This window comes from Diadema antillarum, unplaced genomic scaffold (assembly GCF_040938485.1).
Source record: "Diadema antillarum isolate AM-2024a unplaced genomic scaffold, OU_Dant_1.0 scf00000003, whole genome shotgun sequence".
In the NCBI taxonomy this organism is placed as follows: Eukaryota; Metazoa; Echinodermata; class Echinoidea; order Diadematoida; family Diadematidae; genus Diadema; species Diadema antillarum.
In genome coordinates, this window is record NW_027270892.1 from 2,160,380 (window position 1) to 2,180,000 (window position 19,621).

Here is a 19,621-nt window from a genome sequence, read left to right on the forward strand (position 1 = left end):
GATTTGAAACCTGTGCACATGCACTAGTTGCTGGCAGTGGAGCCTTTTGACCAGGCACTCTTGCTGCGCGACATTGTGTGGTGCCCGATTGCTCACTACTGGGTGAGTAGTTGGCGTTTCTCTTGAACCCTTTTGCTCGCCACTACACAGCAAAAGGGAGGGGCTTGTCCAAAGGCTAAAAACATCTTGACTTTCATGCATATTCATATTGCCAATGTGCAAAGGTTATTCTTAAAAACAAAGGAATGAATGGGGGGAGGGGGTATTGGAATGAACTTGTAGGAAACGTCTTTTCAAGACCATGCATGGTCCTGGGAATTGGATCAATCTGGAAATGAGCAAGTGTACAAGTACAACGCCAGTGGGTATGAATTAGATACGGAACATACAATAGTTTAAAGTATGCCATTTGCTGGTAAAATAGGACACTTTTGGAGTCACTTAAATTTGTGTTTCTTTTTTCATCGTACAGAGACACAACTCTGTTTTAGTGTTGACTCAAGGTGCTCCCAATCCCCTTTCGCTGCACGCTGTGTAGTGGTGGCGAGCTAGTGAAATGTGCCCACACCAGCAGAGAGCGATCGGGCACCACACCATGTCGTGCAGCAGAAGTGCCTGGTCAAAAAAGGTTACACTGGCACTGCCATCGACTAGCGCAAGTGCAGAGGTTTCAAATCCATCCTACAGAGCAGCTGTCATTCTCTCAGATCCCTCCTGACTGAATCATTTAAAGTCATCGATTTGGACAGAAATGACTATACTAGAGATCTATTAGCAGAACAAAACATTCCCTGTATCCTTTTTGACAATAGCTAGACTACATCGGTAATTGACGGTAGTAGTATTCTATGTATTGAAATTGACACAGTTTTTAGTATTCAAGTTGAAATTTAGCCTCAATTATTATCATTATCCAGTCCCCGATCCCAAATCCTACAATGCGCAGCCCGAATGTGAAGCGTTCGGGCTGGTTGCAGTTAGGCGCTCCCACAGCACAGGGCCACAGTACTATGACTGTGTGAAGCCAGAACCGAGTGCCCCGGGCCGGGGTAAGCACAGAAAAATTTGTCTGTCCAGATCCAAAGGAGTTTCTGTGAAGCCAGGAAGTAGACATTTTTAGAAACGTTCGAACGCTCCTCTGGCACGGATACGGTACGGTTCAGTACAGTTCGCACGCTTTAAAGTTTAGGAGAGTGAGCTTGTTAAACGCACCCTATTCTATGGCTATGGCTATGCAGAGCTACCAAGTCTCACGCATCGTGAGACTCAAGCATTTAGGGTCTGTCTCAGGATCTCACGCATGACACCCATTTTCTCACGCATTGGGAGCATACACATTTTTGTAGCTTAAACTAGTAAAGGATTAAAGTGAGAGTTGCAGTTGAAGGCATATTTCCCCGTTTGTCTTTCAAAAAAAGTAAAAAATAGCCACTTAAATGCACCAGCTTGCACCATCATTTATGGCATAATATGTTAATAAGAGCTAAAAATTGAAAAAGCTCCCTACCGCGCCTGGGAGGGCGGACACCCCCCTCCATTCCTCCAACAACCTCCCCTCGCTCAGTCGCTTCACCCCCTGCCCTGGCTCCCTGGCCGAGATGCCGAGTCATGAAAATCTCACTCATAAAACTTTTTTAACTTGGCATCTATGGCTATAATGTGGTAACTGGTGGATAGGCCTAGGTGTCTTCACTCTTATGTCTAGATGATAGTAGGCCTACATAGGACCAGTACTAGTAGTAGTGCCGTAGTAGGCCTATAGAACATGACAGGCCTCGAATTTCGCCAGTTTTACTTCGTTTTAGGGACAGGCAATTTTGGTTTTAGAGGCACTCTCTCTCAAAATTTTTTAAGGGCAGCAAGGAAAAGTTGCAGTGAGCATGGTAATTTTGAGAGAGGCATTGTGGCAAGTAGATAGGGCATTGCGGCAAATTGCCTTTTGCCTCCCGGGTAATTCGAGGCCTGACATGATATCTACTCTAATTTCTAGATCTAGACCAGTTCTAGATCTACGTTGTAAGCCGTCTTCACATAACATGTACACCAATATAAGCATACGGGACTACATAAACAACATCGCGTAACCAGGTGGTGTCAGTAGAAAGAGAATCTAAAGCAATGCGGTACTTTTTATCACATGATTTAATAAAAGCAAAAATAAGTAACAAAAGATTAAATATGCAAGTTGAAGTACAATAAAAGCAATATCATTTCATTACCTTTGTGAGAAATACACAAATGCTGCACGTCATATGATGTACGGCAACAAGGTCCAAGCTTGCCTTAAGTGTATGGATGGCTATCCTCATCTTATCAGTTCGTTTCTAAACTTAGTAGAGAACATAACTTTTCACTCTCAAATTTGAAAGAAAATATCTTGAAAATATACAATGAAAATTGAAAAACTGCAATCATACAGTGAATCCTGATCATATCGATCAAGTACAAATCTTTTGATAATATATTATGTACACAACTTGCCTATCGTACATGTTACCATAACAACAATACACAATGACCTGGCCGGTTACCATGACATTACCTTTGCTCCTGCGACAAATGAAATATCCGCATGTTAAGCCAAATATAGTTACTGATGCCCACAAACGAACCCTAACCCTTACCCTCACATCAAATTAAACCTACAGCCCAATCACAACCCTAACCCTCTAGTCCTATCAGGAGAAAATAAGAGCAATTTAGGTCCTATTGTTGCAGGAACCAGAGGCGGATCCAGAGGGGTTCGCAAGAGGCGCACGCCCCCTTTATTTATCACTAAAAACAAAAGAAATAAAAAGAAAAAAAATGAAATGAAACCCGGAAGTGGCACCAAAAATAATAGTTACGCCCCCCCCCCCCCCCCCCCCCTTTACAGAATTCCTGGATTCGCCCCTGGGAACAAATGTCATGTCACCGCCTGGCCTACCGACAGGTTGTGGAATTTCTTCTTATTTTCTCAATTCTCTCTCTCTCTCTCTCTCTCTCTCTCTCTCCCTCTTTCCTCTCTCTCCCTCTCTTTCCCCTATCTCTCAAGCTCCTTTTCTCTCTCTCTCTCAATCTCTTTCCCTCCTCCTTTTTCTTTTATAAGCTTTCACTTCCTTGAATGACTCTTGTCTCCTCTTACTATCTGCATGTACAGTGTACGGCGATCTACCTGCAAAGTTCATGTTCTCTCACACACTCTAGATAGTATTTTTTTTAATATAGAGAATACAGTAATTCGCTTTCCTTTATTACCTGATTTAGTTTGCCGTTACTTCAAGACCACTCGCGATTTCGCCCCATGTAATCATAGTACGCATCATCCAATGAACCTAGTAATAGTGATTCTCAATCAAAGTTGTCAAGATGGACCCTGCTTCACCCACTTTGCCGATTAGAGATGTCAGCCCGTTGATTTTACATGACTGCCGATCCTGTATAGATTCTTTGCTTGACATTTTTTCTCTTTACTACTCTTAATCTTTCTCTAAGCTTCTCAGTTATAGTATACAAAATTAAAGTCAAGGCCATCATGCCACTTTCATGATTCTCTTTTCTTATTGAGATAACTTGTTTCTGTTTGTTATTCCATTTTGTATTATTAAATGTTTGGTGACTCGTTGATACACTGCATAATTCATTTGCCTTGTGGCTAGCTCCTATTACGAGCACTGACTGTCCCAGTAATCACACGAATAAACAGGAATAATCGTAGGAAGACACCAGGAAGTACACCAAAGAAAAATAAATGTTTATTCAATCACATGACCATTCAAGAAATTAGTATATAAATCACTGAAAAACGATGATGACTTTAAGCTGACATGTAAACTTGGGTAATTTATTCGTCCTTTAATAATGTTAGACAAAGAAAGAAGAAAATGTATTACGACAAAACACACACGCACACACACACGCACACACACAAACAAACATTGAGACACACATCATCGTCAACACAATGTGTACCGCAAAGTTACGACAAAAAGAAAAGAAACCTTTTTAAGTACACACATACATACTGGTAAAAAGCTACTATCGAACTGGTTTTATAAGGGAATGCATAACAGCTAGAAGTGATTCTACTTGCTATAGGCGTATTAAAGGTACATCGTTGTATTACGTAACACTCAATCATGGAAAATCTCCTGACTCAAGGCGAATGAAAAACAACATGTACTACATGACCTTTAATAATTGGTCGTATATAGAAAGTAAGACGGATATACAGATCATATTCTACTTCGAGTGTTTGAAAGTTTGAAACATGATACACGTATACCACATTTATATCCTAACAAGGTATCTTATTTAAACCAGGATGCCTACCATTCCAGTATACATCAGCACTGCTCTTTCAGATGAGTCTGACCATACCAGGGGCCTCTTTCATAAAGATTGACCGTAAAATTGACCTTACGATTGATGCGATTCAAAGAGGTTACGTTAAAACTGCTATTAAATCTGTGTTTTGAATCAAGCGTAAGTATCTTTATGGAACAGACTTTCGATCAGTATTGATGTTACGCTCGAGTTACGCTCAATAAATCGAGCGTAAGATCAATCATAAATCTTTGTGAAACAGCTAGGCCCCAGGTCAACATAATGACTTCTCTATCAATCCTTCCATCTCTCTCTCTCTCTCTCTCTCCATTTTTTTCTCTCTCTATATAGGTCTATACATACATATATGCATACATCAATTAAATCTTTCCCGGTGCTTGAATTCTTATTTTATGCTGCAGGCCTGTTATACGTCTTTATTTCCTCGATTGATGTGTGCCTGTGGATGCATGTATATGTGTCTGTCTGTGTACTTCCGTGTGCTCACATAATTACACTTTTTTTTTTGGTGGTGGTGGTGGTGGTGGTTCAAATAGATGATTTAGAGATAGTCGCCCACATCTCCAAGTTTGTCTTTTATGTGGGCCTCTCTTTTCCAATAACACAACTATCTCGTTCAAACAATCAAACATACAAGTTATACATTATTTTGCTGTATTTTCTTTTTCATTTTCAAGTGTATTGTATTCAGCATAACATTGACTTTCGTAACTACTGTATTATATTTCATAGAATTTATGTGATACTGGAAATGAAATTTTAATTTGAATCGAATTGAAGGTCAACTGTATAATCATGTGAAACGTCTTGTCTAAGGGATTTCCTCAAAGACAAACAGTGAATTACAACGTCACTGCTTGGAAAAAAAACCCGAGAAAACAAAGCAAATTAATCTCCATCATGAAACTTGGAAGAAATCTTAGAAGAGTGTTGCTATCAACGAGCAGGTGAGGAGAAGGGTGCTGAGTTTGAACACGTGACCCGAACCGTCGGCTTGAGTTTTTATTGGATTGTCATCACCGCCATGCGAATCACAGTCGGGGTTGACGTCGATTGCAAGGTCCCCACGATACGGAACACCGTCATCCCGGTATTCGCCGATCACGGATGCGCACTTGTGTACGAAGGGTCTTTCGTGTTCAGCTGTATCGTCCGCAGTGAAATGACAAACAAAACAAACGAGAATAACAGTTTCAAGCATAGACACTCATTAATTGGTTTTTTTCCCCTAAACAATTACAACGATTTGTCATTAGCTATAATATACTGTAAGATGATATGAGCACCGCTCCCCCTTTTCTCTTTTCGGATATTTTTATTTCAACAATGTTCAAGCTTGTAAATGACATTATATTTTAGCATAAGAGACTCACTGCTCCGAATTGGAATCAGATCATCGGGGGTCATCCCACGAGACCGACACCCACGAGTCATACTAACAGTCCACAAGTTCGACATTGAAAAAAGGTCCACGAGTCATACAGCCCATGAGTCAGATAGCTCAAGAGTTCGACACTAGGCAAATAAAGTCCATGAGTTTGACAATAGGTAAAAACAGCCCACGAGTTCGACACTATATAGGCAAATAAAGTCCATGAGTTTGACAATAGGTTCGACTGATACAAAAAGAGCCTTATATAATGTGTCGGTCTCATGGGTCTTGCTTGCTTAGTGTCAAACTCGTGGGCTGTATGACTCGCGAGCTGTATATTATATGACTCGTGGGTGTCGATCTCGTGACGTTCGTATACCCGTCCACAGCATCCGAAGATGACTGCACAGTTATGGATTGTTTCAATTCAAATACATGAATGTGAGTATTAACCCACTCCTATGGTTATTTATACGGGAAAGCGGTAGTCTATGGGCATTTCAGAATTCAGTATGAAATGGGTTTAACTCACCCTTTCCGGAGATGAAATAGGTAGATCCAACTTGTACGTCTACTTGCCCACAGACATGGGTGGATTTGGCCAAAGTCAGATCAGACCCCTTTTTGACTTGGGGAAGTGTGCGCGATGAATTCTTGAAAACCTCTGAAACAGTCCCATTGATCCGATTTTGGTCCTGGCTGAGAATTTCGACTTTGATTGCTGTGGACACAATGAATGCATTGCACGGATTAGAAAGATATTGACAATTTTTGATAGATTACATAAAGGTATTGACTATTCAAAAGATTGCTATGAAAATTGAATTCAAATCCTCTAATCTACGTGGGTCGACATTAATTCGCTATGAAGTTGAGATAATATTGGTCCAAAAGTTATCTGCTCAAACCTACGAAGACCGATGTTCTGACATCAACATGGACGTCGAAATATCATCACAATTTGTCTTGATTTGACCTATGTTCAATTTGACTTCAATAAAAATAGTTAAAATCAAACAGCTTTGGGGAGTTGCAACATAAGAGGACCTGAAATATGAAAATTGAAATTTCAACGTCCAGATTAAAAATAAAATTCATGACTTTCCCTTATTTATGTCCATTGATGTCATTTATAAAGATCAACTTGACCATGGAGTGAATCTGTACTCTAACTGCAATGGCTACAACTCCTGCAACTTTACCATTGTATTGCTGCAATCGTGTCTATTTGACCAATACTCGGTACTCTTTTCTTTCAAAAGTCCTCGAATGATGTACCTCCTACTTTATCACAACATCTACTAAAATTACATGTCAAGGTATGCATTGTTTCTATTCATGCGTTCATATAATAATTTTGTATCAAACTTTGTGATTTGCATTTGTTACAAGTTAACAATGTGATTTGTATACTTTATATTACCTTTGATGCATGGAAATAAAGCACAATTGAAATTGAAAAAAAAATATATATGATCAGTATACACACTGCTGCAACTAACACTGTTTCTAGTGCTTCTACCACCACCGCTTTTACTGAATACAAACTTTTATTTATAATGACAATGATCGAAATCATAATTTCACTACTGCAGCTAGTACAATAATATATCTCTTAACGTAATATTTATTGTCTCTCATTTACTTCGTTTGTAGCGATCAAACCGTAGGGGGTATTTAGGCACAATGTAGTCTCAAATGCGATTTCTTATAAACCTCTGCCTGTGGCAGCGTGTTTGTTGTTGTACAAATTATCTGCGGGATTCCAGAATCTTGTCTGATATAGTAAAGTCATTGTATGGGTTAATTTACCGAAATCTGACATGCAGATCTTCGTCTCATCAGCGACGGCCGGGCAAAAGCAAGCCTGCGTCTCCCCGGGGAAGACTGCCGCTAGCACGATGATTACGCACGTGCAGTGAAGCAAGGTTCGTAGAGCTGAAAAGTGAATTAAAAAGAGGAATTGCAAGTCATGGGGGGGGGGGGGGGGAAATGCTTCATTCTGAGAGGGTCATACAGTGATGCCATATCATATTCATGTTGAACAGAAAGAATAAGTCAAACAGCCAAAAGAACTCGTTCCAGTGAACTCGCACATAAAAATGTAATGATGATAACTAGAAGTAATAAGATTGACAGAATGTTCAAATATCCCTTGCTTTACACGAAATATAGTGATCACTGTTGGCACCAAAGCACAATCATGAAGATGACATTATAGACAAGGGAGTCATTTCTCGGCAAATTGTACAAAAATAGATGGTCGGAAATCATGCTGCTTCGATAATTTAGCATCTACCATGTCCCCTTCCATGTCTCCTTCTCCTTGTGTTTTCCAAGTGTTGATTTTCTGCACTGATTTGATGTGTCGAGTATAATTTTTCTTTTCAAAGTTCAAAGTTTAAATTCATTTTCATTTCCATCAAATAAACAGAGAAATTGTATACAGTGTATAAGCAGAACATATTTGTAGGCCTACATAATAATTGCAAAAACGTAAGTTAACAAAATACATGTTATAATGAGTAACAAAATGAAGAAAACATAATTGTATTTTTTAATATATACTTATGAATAGTACAATGGTGAGGATGAGAATGGGAAATGGGGGTTCCAAAAGAAAAAATGTATTATCACATCGCTAAAGGGGAATTTAGGGAAGGAAATCGGGAAGCTTCCGTTTTGTGAAGCGATCACGTCAGCACCTCTCGTACTTTGCATATATGTTACTGGGAACCAACGTTATCACTTTACACAGGAACATAGTCCTATGTGAAACTATAGAATGCCATATCTCGGGCCACATCCTCATTGACGTCTAATTCTTATGAAGGTTCATCAACCATTTCGTTTCTTTCTGTCAAGAAATCAGAGCAGCATGAACACGATGTGGTATACAAATTTATTGTTTTTATAATACTCATTGTTGAATATCGCTTATGGACTAGATTACGGTGTAAGGTGAATATGGGCAACCTTTTTCTTGATTCGAATTGTTACACGAACAAAGAAGAGGGTCTTCCGCTCAAAACAACCAGCCTTGTTATCCTCTACATAGATCTATAGGCAAACATAAATTATAATACAACCTCAAATTACAATTAAAATTCACTTCAGATAATCAGGCAGAATCTTGACTTTGCCATCAATTTCTTTTAAAGATGATCTCCCGACAATGCTTATATTCCTATTGAGAATCATGTGGTCACCGTTCAAATTATCCTGCACATATCATTTGCAAAACAAGACTAATGATCCAAAATATTAATATACAGGACTTTGGATCAAGCCAACAAAAATACAAACAAATTAACAAACAAACAATTTGAATACCCATCGATTTACGCATTTCTGGACACATTTTATCATTACCAATAGAGCAGTGGCGTATCTAGGGGGGGGGGGGGGGGCAAGGGGGGGGGGGGGGGGCACGTGCCCCTGGCGCCACTCCTTGGGGGCGCAAAAAAAAACACGAAAAAACGAAAAAAAAGAAGGAGAAGAAGAAGGGAAAAAAACAAAACAAAACTCGCCCGGACGGGGGAGGAGGAGGGGGGGGGGAGGGAGAAGGGGGCAGAAAACCAAATCAAACAAGATAAAAACAAAACATGATGATGACGCGGACAAATAACAATGTTTATTGTGTTATTGTGTTCACACAAGAATTCCGAATTCCATGTTTTGTGAGCTGAAATACAAAAATTTTCGGCTCGTTCGCTGCGCTCGCTCGCCAAAAATTAACAAAAAAAAAGAACAAAACGTGATGATGACGCAGAAATATACAAATGTCGACTCATTACTCGCGCATACAAATTTAGAGTATTTTTCAAGTCCTCAGTTTGTTGGTATGAATCGTTATCTATAAGGCCGTCACTATATCTTGATTAGAATTGTAAGATTTAATAAACAAAAAAGACAAGAATTCCATGTTTTGTAAGCTGAAATACAAAAATTTTCGGCTCGCTCGCTGCGCTCGCTCGTCAAAATTTATCAAAAAAAGAAGAAGATAAGAACAAAACGTGATGATGACGCGGAAATAAACAAATTTCGATTTACTCGCACATACTAATTTAGAGTATTTTTTCAAGTCCTTAGTTTGTTGTATAAATCGTTATCTCTAAAGCCGTCACTATATCGTGATTAGAATTGTAAGATTTAATAAGCAAAAAACAACAAGAATTCCATGTTTTGTAAGCTGAAATACACAAGTTTTCGGCTCGCTCGCTGCGCTCGCTCGCCAAAATTTATCAAAAAAAGAAAAAGAGATAAGAACAAAACGTAATGATGACGCAAAAATATACAAATTTCGGCTGACTCGCGCATATATACTAATTTAGAGTATTTTTTCAAGTCCTTAGTTTGTTGGTATAAATCGTTATCTATAAGGCCGTCACTATATCTAGATTAGAATTGTAGGATTTAATAAGAAAAAATGACATGAATTCCATGTTTTGTGAGCTGAAATACAAAAATTTTTGGCTCGCTCGCTGTGCTCGCTCGCCTAAATTTATCAAAAAAAGAAGAAGATAAGAACAAAACGTAATGATGACGCAGAAGTATACAAATTTCGGCTGACTCGCGCATATATACTAATTTAGAGTATTTTTTTCAAGTCCTTAGTTTGTTGGTATAAATCGTTATCTATAAGGCCGTCACTATATCTAGATTAGAATTGTAAGATTTAATAAGAAAAAATGACATGAATTCCATGTTTTGTAAGCTGAAATACAAAAATTTTCGGCTCGCTCGCTGCGCTCGCTCGCCAAAATTTATCAAAATTTATTTCATTTAAATCACCCTCAAAAAGACCCCTCTTAGGTGCTTGAAAAAGCATATCATGCGGACCTTTTTTTAAAGTCCCTACCGGGATCGGGTTGGGGTTGAACACTTTTTCAGAAATTAGGGGCGCAATTTTCGCGCTTGCCCCGGGCGCCGTTTTCCCTAGATACGCCACTGCAATAGAGAGCTATCTTTAATTTCTAAAATATCTTGAATTTATCTTAATATATGGTAATTTGAATTGTAATTCCTTTTGTCCTGCCCATTACTTCTACCATGTTGTAGTATATACCCGTCTTGTACACCTGAGTTAAGAAAGGGCATGTTGTCCAAGAAGGCATAATCTATCACTAAATTGCAGCGAAGCACTGAAGGAATATTTCTGCGTCGTAAATAGCGGCGCCATCATTAAAAGATAACACTATATACAGTTCCCGAATGCGATGCAATATAAAAACGTGAATGAATTCATACACACTTGATGACAATAAAAACAAAATCACCCTATCTAAAACATTCTAACGCCTTAGAAAATGAGAACTAATTATACATACTTCTCATGGTGAATTCTGTAGTGAGGAGTGCTGAATGAGTTGTTCTTCTTGAAGCTTCTGCCTCGCTGTAATAATTATAGGTGTGCTCTTTGAAATCGAAATAGGCCTTACGAAGAAAAGGTCTTCCTTGAGCTCCTTTATAAGGGTTTTGTCGATGAACTTTGAACACTGCAGACAAGTTATTATCATTGCAGTCATTTATGAGTAATATATGATAAAGATTGTAATCTTAATGCGCATGATCATATAAAGTTCAAAGTCCTAAGGAAACTTGTGATAAAGCGGTCGGCAATGTTATAAACAATGGTTCCTTCTACTGTACCATGCGGTTTCTATCTGAATTTCAGCTTCTTACAAACAAATAAGCAAACAAATGTCAATTTTGACACACTTTGGCTTTTATCTTTCAAGAAGACATTCTCTAATTTCAAATGATAGGTCAGGGACTAAGTGTAAAGATCGCTGTCCACCAGCGTAGTAGGCCCAAAATAACTTAATAATCGATGCAAAAGTTAGGAATTTGTAAAGTTTTAGTGTTGGAACCTCTGGATGAGGAGACTACTAGAGGTTATGACGTACGTGTGGACAACAATATAAAGAAAAAAGAAAATTCCACAAAAATCCACCATTTTAGGATAATGGAAGAACATTTGACAAACCGCCTTCAGAAAGCAGGGGAAATAATTAGTACCCTTAAAGGGGATGGCTTCTAACCGATCAGTGGGAATCAGTGGGAATGCTGAGGGATTATTGTTCCAATCCTTGTAGGATTCATTTAAGAGTACATTATCCTGTTGTGTGAAAATTATTTGCTTCAGAACGGTCTCATCATGGAGCTACTAGTAGCTCCATGGTCTCATATTCAAGTAATGTGCAGATTAATGCCCCGTCACTGACCAGGCACGCTAACCTGGATACATTAAGCTGCACATTACTTGAATATGAGACCATTCTGAAGCAAATAATTTTCACACAACAATAGATATATAATGTACTCTTAAATGAATCCCACAAGGATTGAAACAATCATCCTCCAGCATTCCCACTGATTCCCACCATTGCCCACTGATCAGTTACTAGCCATCCCCTTTAACATATTATGTCAGTGTCAATTTGATGGAATGTGTAATTTTCATAGAAAAATGAATTTTTGTGGAAGTTCCTTTTTATGTTCTATATTGTTGTCCACGTATGACGCCATAACCTCTAGTCTCATCATCCAGCAGTTTCGACAACAAAACTTTAAAAATTCATAATTTTTGCATCGATTGTTTGATTTTTCTCAAACTTTCACTGATATGTTCTACTAATGTTGCTGCTTTCACTCAATCCACATTTCTCTTTGGGTTGGGGTTTCCGTTAGTAAACTCTGCATGTTTTGGTTGTTGCATTAGTTAAGTACCATAATATTGGACGCTTCAAGGCAAATCAGGAAGATGAAGAAGAAAAAAAAAAACCTACAGAATTAAGTCTCCTTTGTAGGCTGCATGCTCCGTGCCGCGGAAAACTTATGCGCTCTCACATTAAGTGTTGATAGAATAATTGCTTTGACAAAAGACAGCACTTCGATCACTTCTGTATCGCAACAAATCCAGTGAGCAAAAAAAAAAAAAAACCAAAAAAAAAATCGATAAAGAAAAAAGTGGCAATTCTACTAAACAGCATAGAAACACGCATTAGCTAATTAGTTAATCCGCAAAAAGTTATGCACAAGTTGGCAAGATGGTTAGATGTTATCTCTTTTCATGACATTCTATAATACAATGTTTGTCTTTTTCAGTCGTGAGGTGTTTGTAACAAATTACGAAGATTACAATGAATGAATGAATGAATGAATGAATGTATGTATGTATGAATGTTTGAATAAATAACTAACTAACTAACTAAGTAACTAAATATATAAATGATAATAAGAAATATCCAGAAAAATAAATGAAACGATTTGTATAGATAAGGGTCTATCATCAAGTTCCCATACAGGATTTCAACATTTCCCCTGAAATAGCCACTTCTTCGATCCATAACTCTATGTATGGAAGAGCGACTTCGAGCATGGAACATCAACGACAGATCTGAAAATGCTAAGCATTCAATTGAAATGCTGTAGAACCTACGACTAGTACATAAATTTGCACTAACTGTGAAGAGATCCCACCCCAGGAAGACTGCAATGCTCTTGATCTCACTTCTGATGATTTCATCATTCTGTACCGTTGTATGACGTGATGGCTTTCAGACAACGGAAGAACAAATAAAACAAAGAAAGAAAGATAAGGAAAAGATTTCACCATTTGCAACATCGAAATGCAAAAAATTCTCACCGTGAGGAGGGGGGACACTCCCCCTTCGCTCGCTCCGCTCGCTCGGGTTCATTCGCGTTCATTATATTCAGTGTAATCATTAATGCAATAAGTTTTTAAATGATACCATTTTATTGGCAAATTATTCAATAATAATTCACATGAAGATACTGCTACCTTAAACAAGTAAGTGGGACTGTTTCGAGTCGATAAAACACGAAAAACATGCATCAAATTGCAACATTTACAACATCAAGATACAAAAAAAAAACTACGTGGCAGGAGGGATGACCCCTTCCCCCCCCCCCCCCCCCCCCCCCCCCCGTGCGCACCATCCAGCCCTCATAAAGAGTTACGGTCAAGCAGCTACTCTCATTTGGCAATGAGAACTGCCTCTAATGCTCAAATCTTGTTTCACTTTGTTTACTCTGCATAACATCAGAAACAGCAAGAACAGGAATTAAAGGGGATGTATCTCACACACACGTCATATCTTGACTGAATACCGAAAGCTGTGAAATATGTACTTCAAAAGCGCAACAAGACTTAGTCTTCATCATCATTATCTCATGGTCCACTCAAAGCTGGTCTGATACCATACCCCATTAACCCTTTGACAATTAGAAGCCAGTGGATTCTGTACACATTTAGTGGAAATATCACGAATCTCATATGAAATGGGTTTAAAAGCTGCTAGTACTTCACGTCATCCCTATTCCCGCCCTGTACTATGAAACCCAGAACATAAATCACCAAGTACTCGTCATCCCACACGATTGAAACCAATAGAATGTCTGATGACAAATTATGACAGGAAGTGGCAGAGCCGAGAATGATTGCTCACGTTCACCACGCGTTCACACTCTTCCAGATCACTCAAAAGGTTCACAAACTATAGCAAAATCTACAATTATCTATTTTTTTTAAAAACTTTATCTTAATGGCAGGTTATCACAAGTTCATGTCAAGGTGAGAGATGCTCCTCTAATGTCTCTTCTCCCAAAGCCAAACCCCAAACCCCGTCATCTATGCAAATGAGACCTGGTTGTTTTAGGAAGGTTCAATGGGAGACTACCGACCTTCTGGCGATCCTGGAGGCCAGGGTGGATGACATAGTCGAGCACCAACGTGAACAGCAGACCCAGAACGACTCCACTCAGCAGGAGGAAACCAGCACCAGCTCTGGGAGACAAAACAAACAATTAAAATTATGAAAATGGGAAAGAGAAAAAAAAAGACAAATTCAAACAGAAAACTTAAAGTGACTGTCATCCCTACAATCAACATCATCATGGGGTGGCAAAGTCAGGAGATTCAAGGAGCTATCTGGGAGATTATTGCGTGTTACAAGCATCTCAAAAGGTCAGAATAATTATTCCTGAATCAAGTAGGATGTTAATATCCTTTGTAAGCGTTGGTAAAGACAAAGACTAGATATCTATGTTTTTATTTATTCATTTATTTTTATTTTTTTATTTATTCATTTTTTTTTTGGGGGGGGTCTCCTGTCAAATCGTTGACATTGTCATCATTATCATAACATTGCTTTCATTGATATTATTGCCATTATTGCTATCTTCATTTTTTTGGAAATATGGCCAAAATAGCACCAAAAGTCATCTAGAACCCTAAAGCTTGAGCAGGCCTCCTATTACAGCTGTATGGGACTTTGCACTTCATGCTCATGATGTGCTCTTCATTGACATACATTCATGCACACAAATCTTTTTTTTCCATTGGTAAATGCTATATTCTTAAGTTGTGGACCATCCTGAGTAAACCATCATAAAAACTAGTTTATTGTAGCTGAAATCAAGATATGTAGCTGAAATGAAGATGACAATGTGCATTTACCACATACTGATAGCAGATTATCATCAAGAAATGGTGTCTTGCTCCAACCCTTTGGCCCAAATTCACGAAGGTGGTACAAATAAAACCATGCTTTAAACCATGGACCATGACCGTAATTTTATATCGGGCGTCAAGTGTCGCATGGCCTATTTCGTTACGAAATCATTCATTTCGTCGATTTTGTCGACAAAATGTTCATTTCGTTACGAAATGTTAACATTACGTCGAGGAAATGACTGATTTCGTAACGAAATAGGCCATGCGACACTTGGCGCCCCATAAAAAACTACGGTCTTTGTCCATGGTTTAAGCCATGGTTTCAATTGTACCACCTTCGCCAATTCGGGTCAATGTGTGGTTTGAGTGCAGATTGGCTCTGAAAACGCCATAGCATTGACAAACAATAGGTTAACAATCTCACAATGTGTCGTAGCAGATCCCGTGCACCGCCGAAATGTAGTCCCTGTGGATGCTGTTACAGTCCATCAGAGCCGTGACTTGCTGTGTGTACCCAATCACCTCTGTCAGGGTATCATTTACACTGTTGGCATAAGACTGCAAAAGACACGGGAGAAAGGGAGAAAATAGAACCACCAGTAACTAAAAAAAAAAAATTAAAAAAAGTGAAATGAGTATACTGATCTCTTTAATTTTGCCATTTACATTGAAAATCTCCACCAGATGGTAAAAGTTACAAAGAAACATGGCTGGTGTGACAGGAGAGGACAACAAAAATAGATATGTCAGGGGTGTGTAGTATTGCGATCGGGATATCAAATTTATCAGTCAGACTATTTCGTATTTCAATGCTACCTCTTGCAAGCTAGAAATATTGATTTATTATCTCGAGGAGTCAGTACAAAAACGTATCACTCAAAAACACTATTCTTTTTTTTTTTTTTTTTTTTTTTTTTGGGGGGGGGGGGCTTCCGTGTAAGTCTATTCGATTTGATCTTTTCCTAATTTTAAAACTTTAGAGGTGTCCCCCCCCCCCCCGTAATTGGTCTCTGAGTGATTCTTACACAGTGACAAACAGCTGTCTTGAGCAGAATGCTATTGATATGACCAACGTGTATGTACCAAGGTTAAAAATGACAATAAAGTGAGAGAGAGATAAGCGAAAGAGAGGGGAGGGTGAAACCGAGAGACAAGGGGGTGTTGCAAGAAAGTTGCAATTAATTGCAAGAAAGTTGCAATTAATTGCAACTCGACTTTCTTGCAACACCCCCTTTAGAAGAGAAAGAGGGAGAGACAATGATGAGATATTGCTGTCATTGATGAGGGTATCACTTTCACTTTTAGTCACATGCAGCTCTGGTAGACTTTAATGAATGTCATGCCATTGACGACAACATGCAATGCAAGAGTTTGTGGTTGAAGTATCTCTTCCCATCGGTGCAAACACCACACCACCCATGGCATGAGTGTGAGATGAGCGAAACTTTTCCTCCTTGGGGTGCACTCACTGGTTTTGATGGGGGGGGGGGGGCATGTTCACACATCACTGTATCTCGTTCCATACAGGAACCTGGTGGCCTGTGTACTGTATTAAGTCTATGGGGATTTCAAAATTCAGTATGGAACGGGTTATTTAACTACCAATCAGGATGGAAAAAATTGCAACATTAACCATAAGTTCTTTCATGCATTTTAGGTGGGGTGGATGAGGAATATCTCTTATCCCTTATGGAGCTATCCATTACCTGGCTGTATAAACTCTAATAGGTTAAGAACATTGCGATAACTTCAAGATAACCCAAATTGAATAAACTGAGAGAGCATTCACACAGGTGTTTGTTTGTTTGTTTGTTTTCATTTTTGCATTCAATCAGATGCAATTTGAATACAAACTTCAAATAGTACAAATACAAAGAATAGCAAGTGCAGTGAAATAAATCGATAACAGTACATAAATAGATACACATAGGTGATTGCATTGAGCAATGTAGATACACAGAAACATAAAATAAGATATATAGTATTTTCAGTAAACAACAGAGATTATTGAATGCAGGAGACCACCATCATAAGCGATTAAGCTTGAAATGGATGGAGGCCTCGTGAAATGGATGGAGGCAACACAGGTGTTGAAACTTCCTCATGGCTCAACTGCAATTAAATTTAGCTAACTCCTTGTCAACTTGAAGTTCAGCTAGTTCAATGTGATCTCAATGAATATTTTCGCATTTCTTGTGCCAGCTTGTTTTTCATTCAGTTTTCTTGACTTCTTATATCTGGTGTTTGGACACTTGAATATCTAACCTTAACCCTATAAAGCCCAAGGGGGGGGGGGGGCACATTGTGCCCCCCTACCAGATTTTCCTTTGCCACTCCTTCATCCTTAATCCGATTTCAACCAAATTTGGTGACTTTTCCTAAAATCTTATTGCGAACATTTTGATATATAATTTAGCTATATTTGATGTTGCTGGTTGCCATGGCAACCATAAACTGACAACCATGTCAGTCAGATTTTGCATCTTTTTTCTGTTCCCATTTCATTTAACAGCATTACAGTGTATGAAATGGGTGTTTCTTGGCTGAAATTTGTTGAATAAGCAAAATTTGAAGTAATTATGGTCCTGGAAAGTTTTTCTTATTATTTCCTTTGTTTTTATGTGACAAAGGCATAAAACAATAGATATAATAGAGATAATTGAAAACAATAATTTTTTCGACAGATTGCCCTTATATTTTGAGTTATTTTGATTCCTTCACCCAAGTTATGCCCCTAATATCATTAGTTTATCATATTATCAATTTGCAATCTCAAAATTCCACTATTATGCAAATATGAAATGTCATATCTATACATGTACCCATCCCAAACATTTCATCTCAGGTCTCATAATGTATCAATATGTTGATATAAATAGCGCCCCCATATGGTGACCTTGAGAAATTTCAAACATAACAAATAATAAAATTCTGCTTGCTTATCATTTGTGGCAAATATGAATATGATTGGTCTATAACAAGACATATATAAAGGGGATAAAGAAATTATACCGAAAAATCACGTTTTTAGCATATTTCCTATGTATTTCTTTATATTTTTGTAAATAGCGCCCTCCATGGGTGACCTTGTGAAAATTCAAATGTACGGTCATGTAGAGTATGAGTTGCTCTACCCATGTGCCAAATATGACGATGATACATCAAATAATAAAAAAGTTATATAGGGGGGGCACAATGTGCCCCCCCTTGGGCCTGCGAGGGGTCAAAATAGCTTGGGCTTAATAGGGTTAAAGGGGATGGCTAGAACCTGATCACTATCAGTTGGAATCAGTGGGAATGATGGGGGTGATTATTCCAATCCTTGTGGGATATATTTAAGAGTACATTGTAAATATATTGTTGTGTGAAAATCATTTGCTTTATGGTCTCATATTGAAGTAATGTGCAGTTTAATGTTACCAGGTTAGCACGCCTGTACAGTGACGGGGCGATCGTTAACGATCGCCCCGTCACTGTACAGGCGTGCTGACCTGGAAACCTGGATATGAGACCATTCTGAAGCAAATAATTTTCACACAAAATAGATATACAGGCCTAATGTATCCCTCAAGGATCGGAACAATCATCCCCCATACCATTCACACTGATTCCCACTGATCAGTTACTAGTACTCGCCATCCCCTTTAAGGTGCACTTACTCTTCAAACATTCATATTGATTTTAATAAACATACTAATATGTCAAACAAACAGACTGATAGATGTGTCATCAAAATCACACAAAAACAACACAATTTGGCAACTCTGCTCTACATTTTATTCTGCCAAACTAGAAACACATCATTTTCCCTATATACTGCATTACTCTTGATAATAGGATTTTGATAAAAAGTGACGTAATTATCAGATGTGTTTCCCATGCCACCGGCATTACCGTAACGAAAACAATCGCTCAAACAGAATGCCGTCCGGTGTTCTTTCATGAAAGAAACATTACCTTTCATGTTCAGGTGTCTTTGCGATGGCAAAATCTGGGGGAGTCCCCTGAGATCGAGCGGCGTCAACCTCCAAGCACGCAGATGAGAATATTTTCTCACATTGCATGAATCTCACGACATTGAGATTCTATGAAAATAAACAAACTCCTCTTGTATTGATATTCCAATTATGCATTACTACAGGGAGGTGATAATCACACAATATAGATGCGATATAATGGTAAAATTAGCTGAGCAACCATTTTGCTTAATTAGTGCGAGGCTTGCTGTCATTGCCAAAATTGTGCGACTTTTGTCACACCACTTCAACTCGGTAGCTTGATTGCTTCCCACAGCCAAACGCAAAATGTGAATCGCAGCCAGGCTATTGTTTCAACCACATCCGTCATTGCACGCAGACTGCCAAAACCATTATGCAAACGCATTACCATGGCGACCAAAAACTCACAATTTTCAATAAGTGAGTAACATCGCAAGTTTCCAC

The 19,621-nt window shown here is 38.5% G+C and overlaps 1 protein-coding gene across 1 annotated transcript; it reads right to left on the reverse strand.

The window, feature by feature from the left end:
* Positions 1 to 4,905: 4,905 nt before the first annotated feature.
* LOC139734782 (uncharacterized) lies at positions 4,906 to 18,694 on the reverse strand. Its single transcript, XM_071645605.1, has 6 exons — positions 18,671 to 18,694; positions 15,604 to 15,737; positions 14,404 to 14,510; positions 7,511 to 7,636; positions 6,231 to 6,419; positions 4,906 to 5,469 (listed from the first exon to the last, which is right to left on the reverse strand). Exons 1-6 carry the CDS (start codon positions 18,692 to 18,694, stop codon positions 5,246 to 5,248), a joined length of 804 nt encoding a protein of 267 aa, XP_071501706.1. The 3' UTR covers positions 4,906 to 5,245.
* Between the last annotated feature and the right edge of the window lie 927 nt (positions 18,695 to 19,621).

Bases quoted from the DNA above. Each gene is read 5' to 3' on its own strand.
- LOC139734782 (XM_071645605.1), bottom strand. From the start codon at position 18,694: ATGGTCTCATATCCAGGTTTCCAG. The intron at 6,420-7,510 runs GTAAATTAACCC...TTGTGTCCACAG, and splicing joins GATCTGCATGTCAGATTTCG to CAATCAAAGTCGAAATTCTC. The intron at 5,470-6,230 runs GTGAGTTAAACC...CGGACGATACAG, and splicing joins CTATTTCATCTCCGGAAAGG to CTGAACACGAAAGACCCTTC.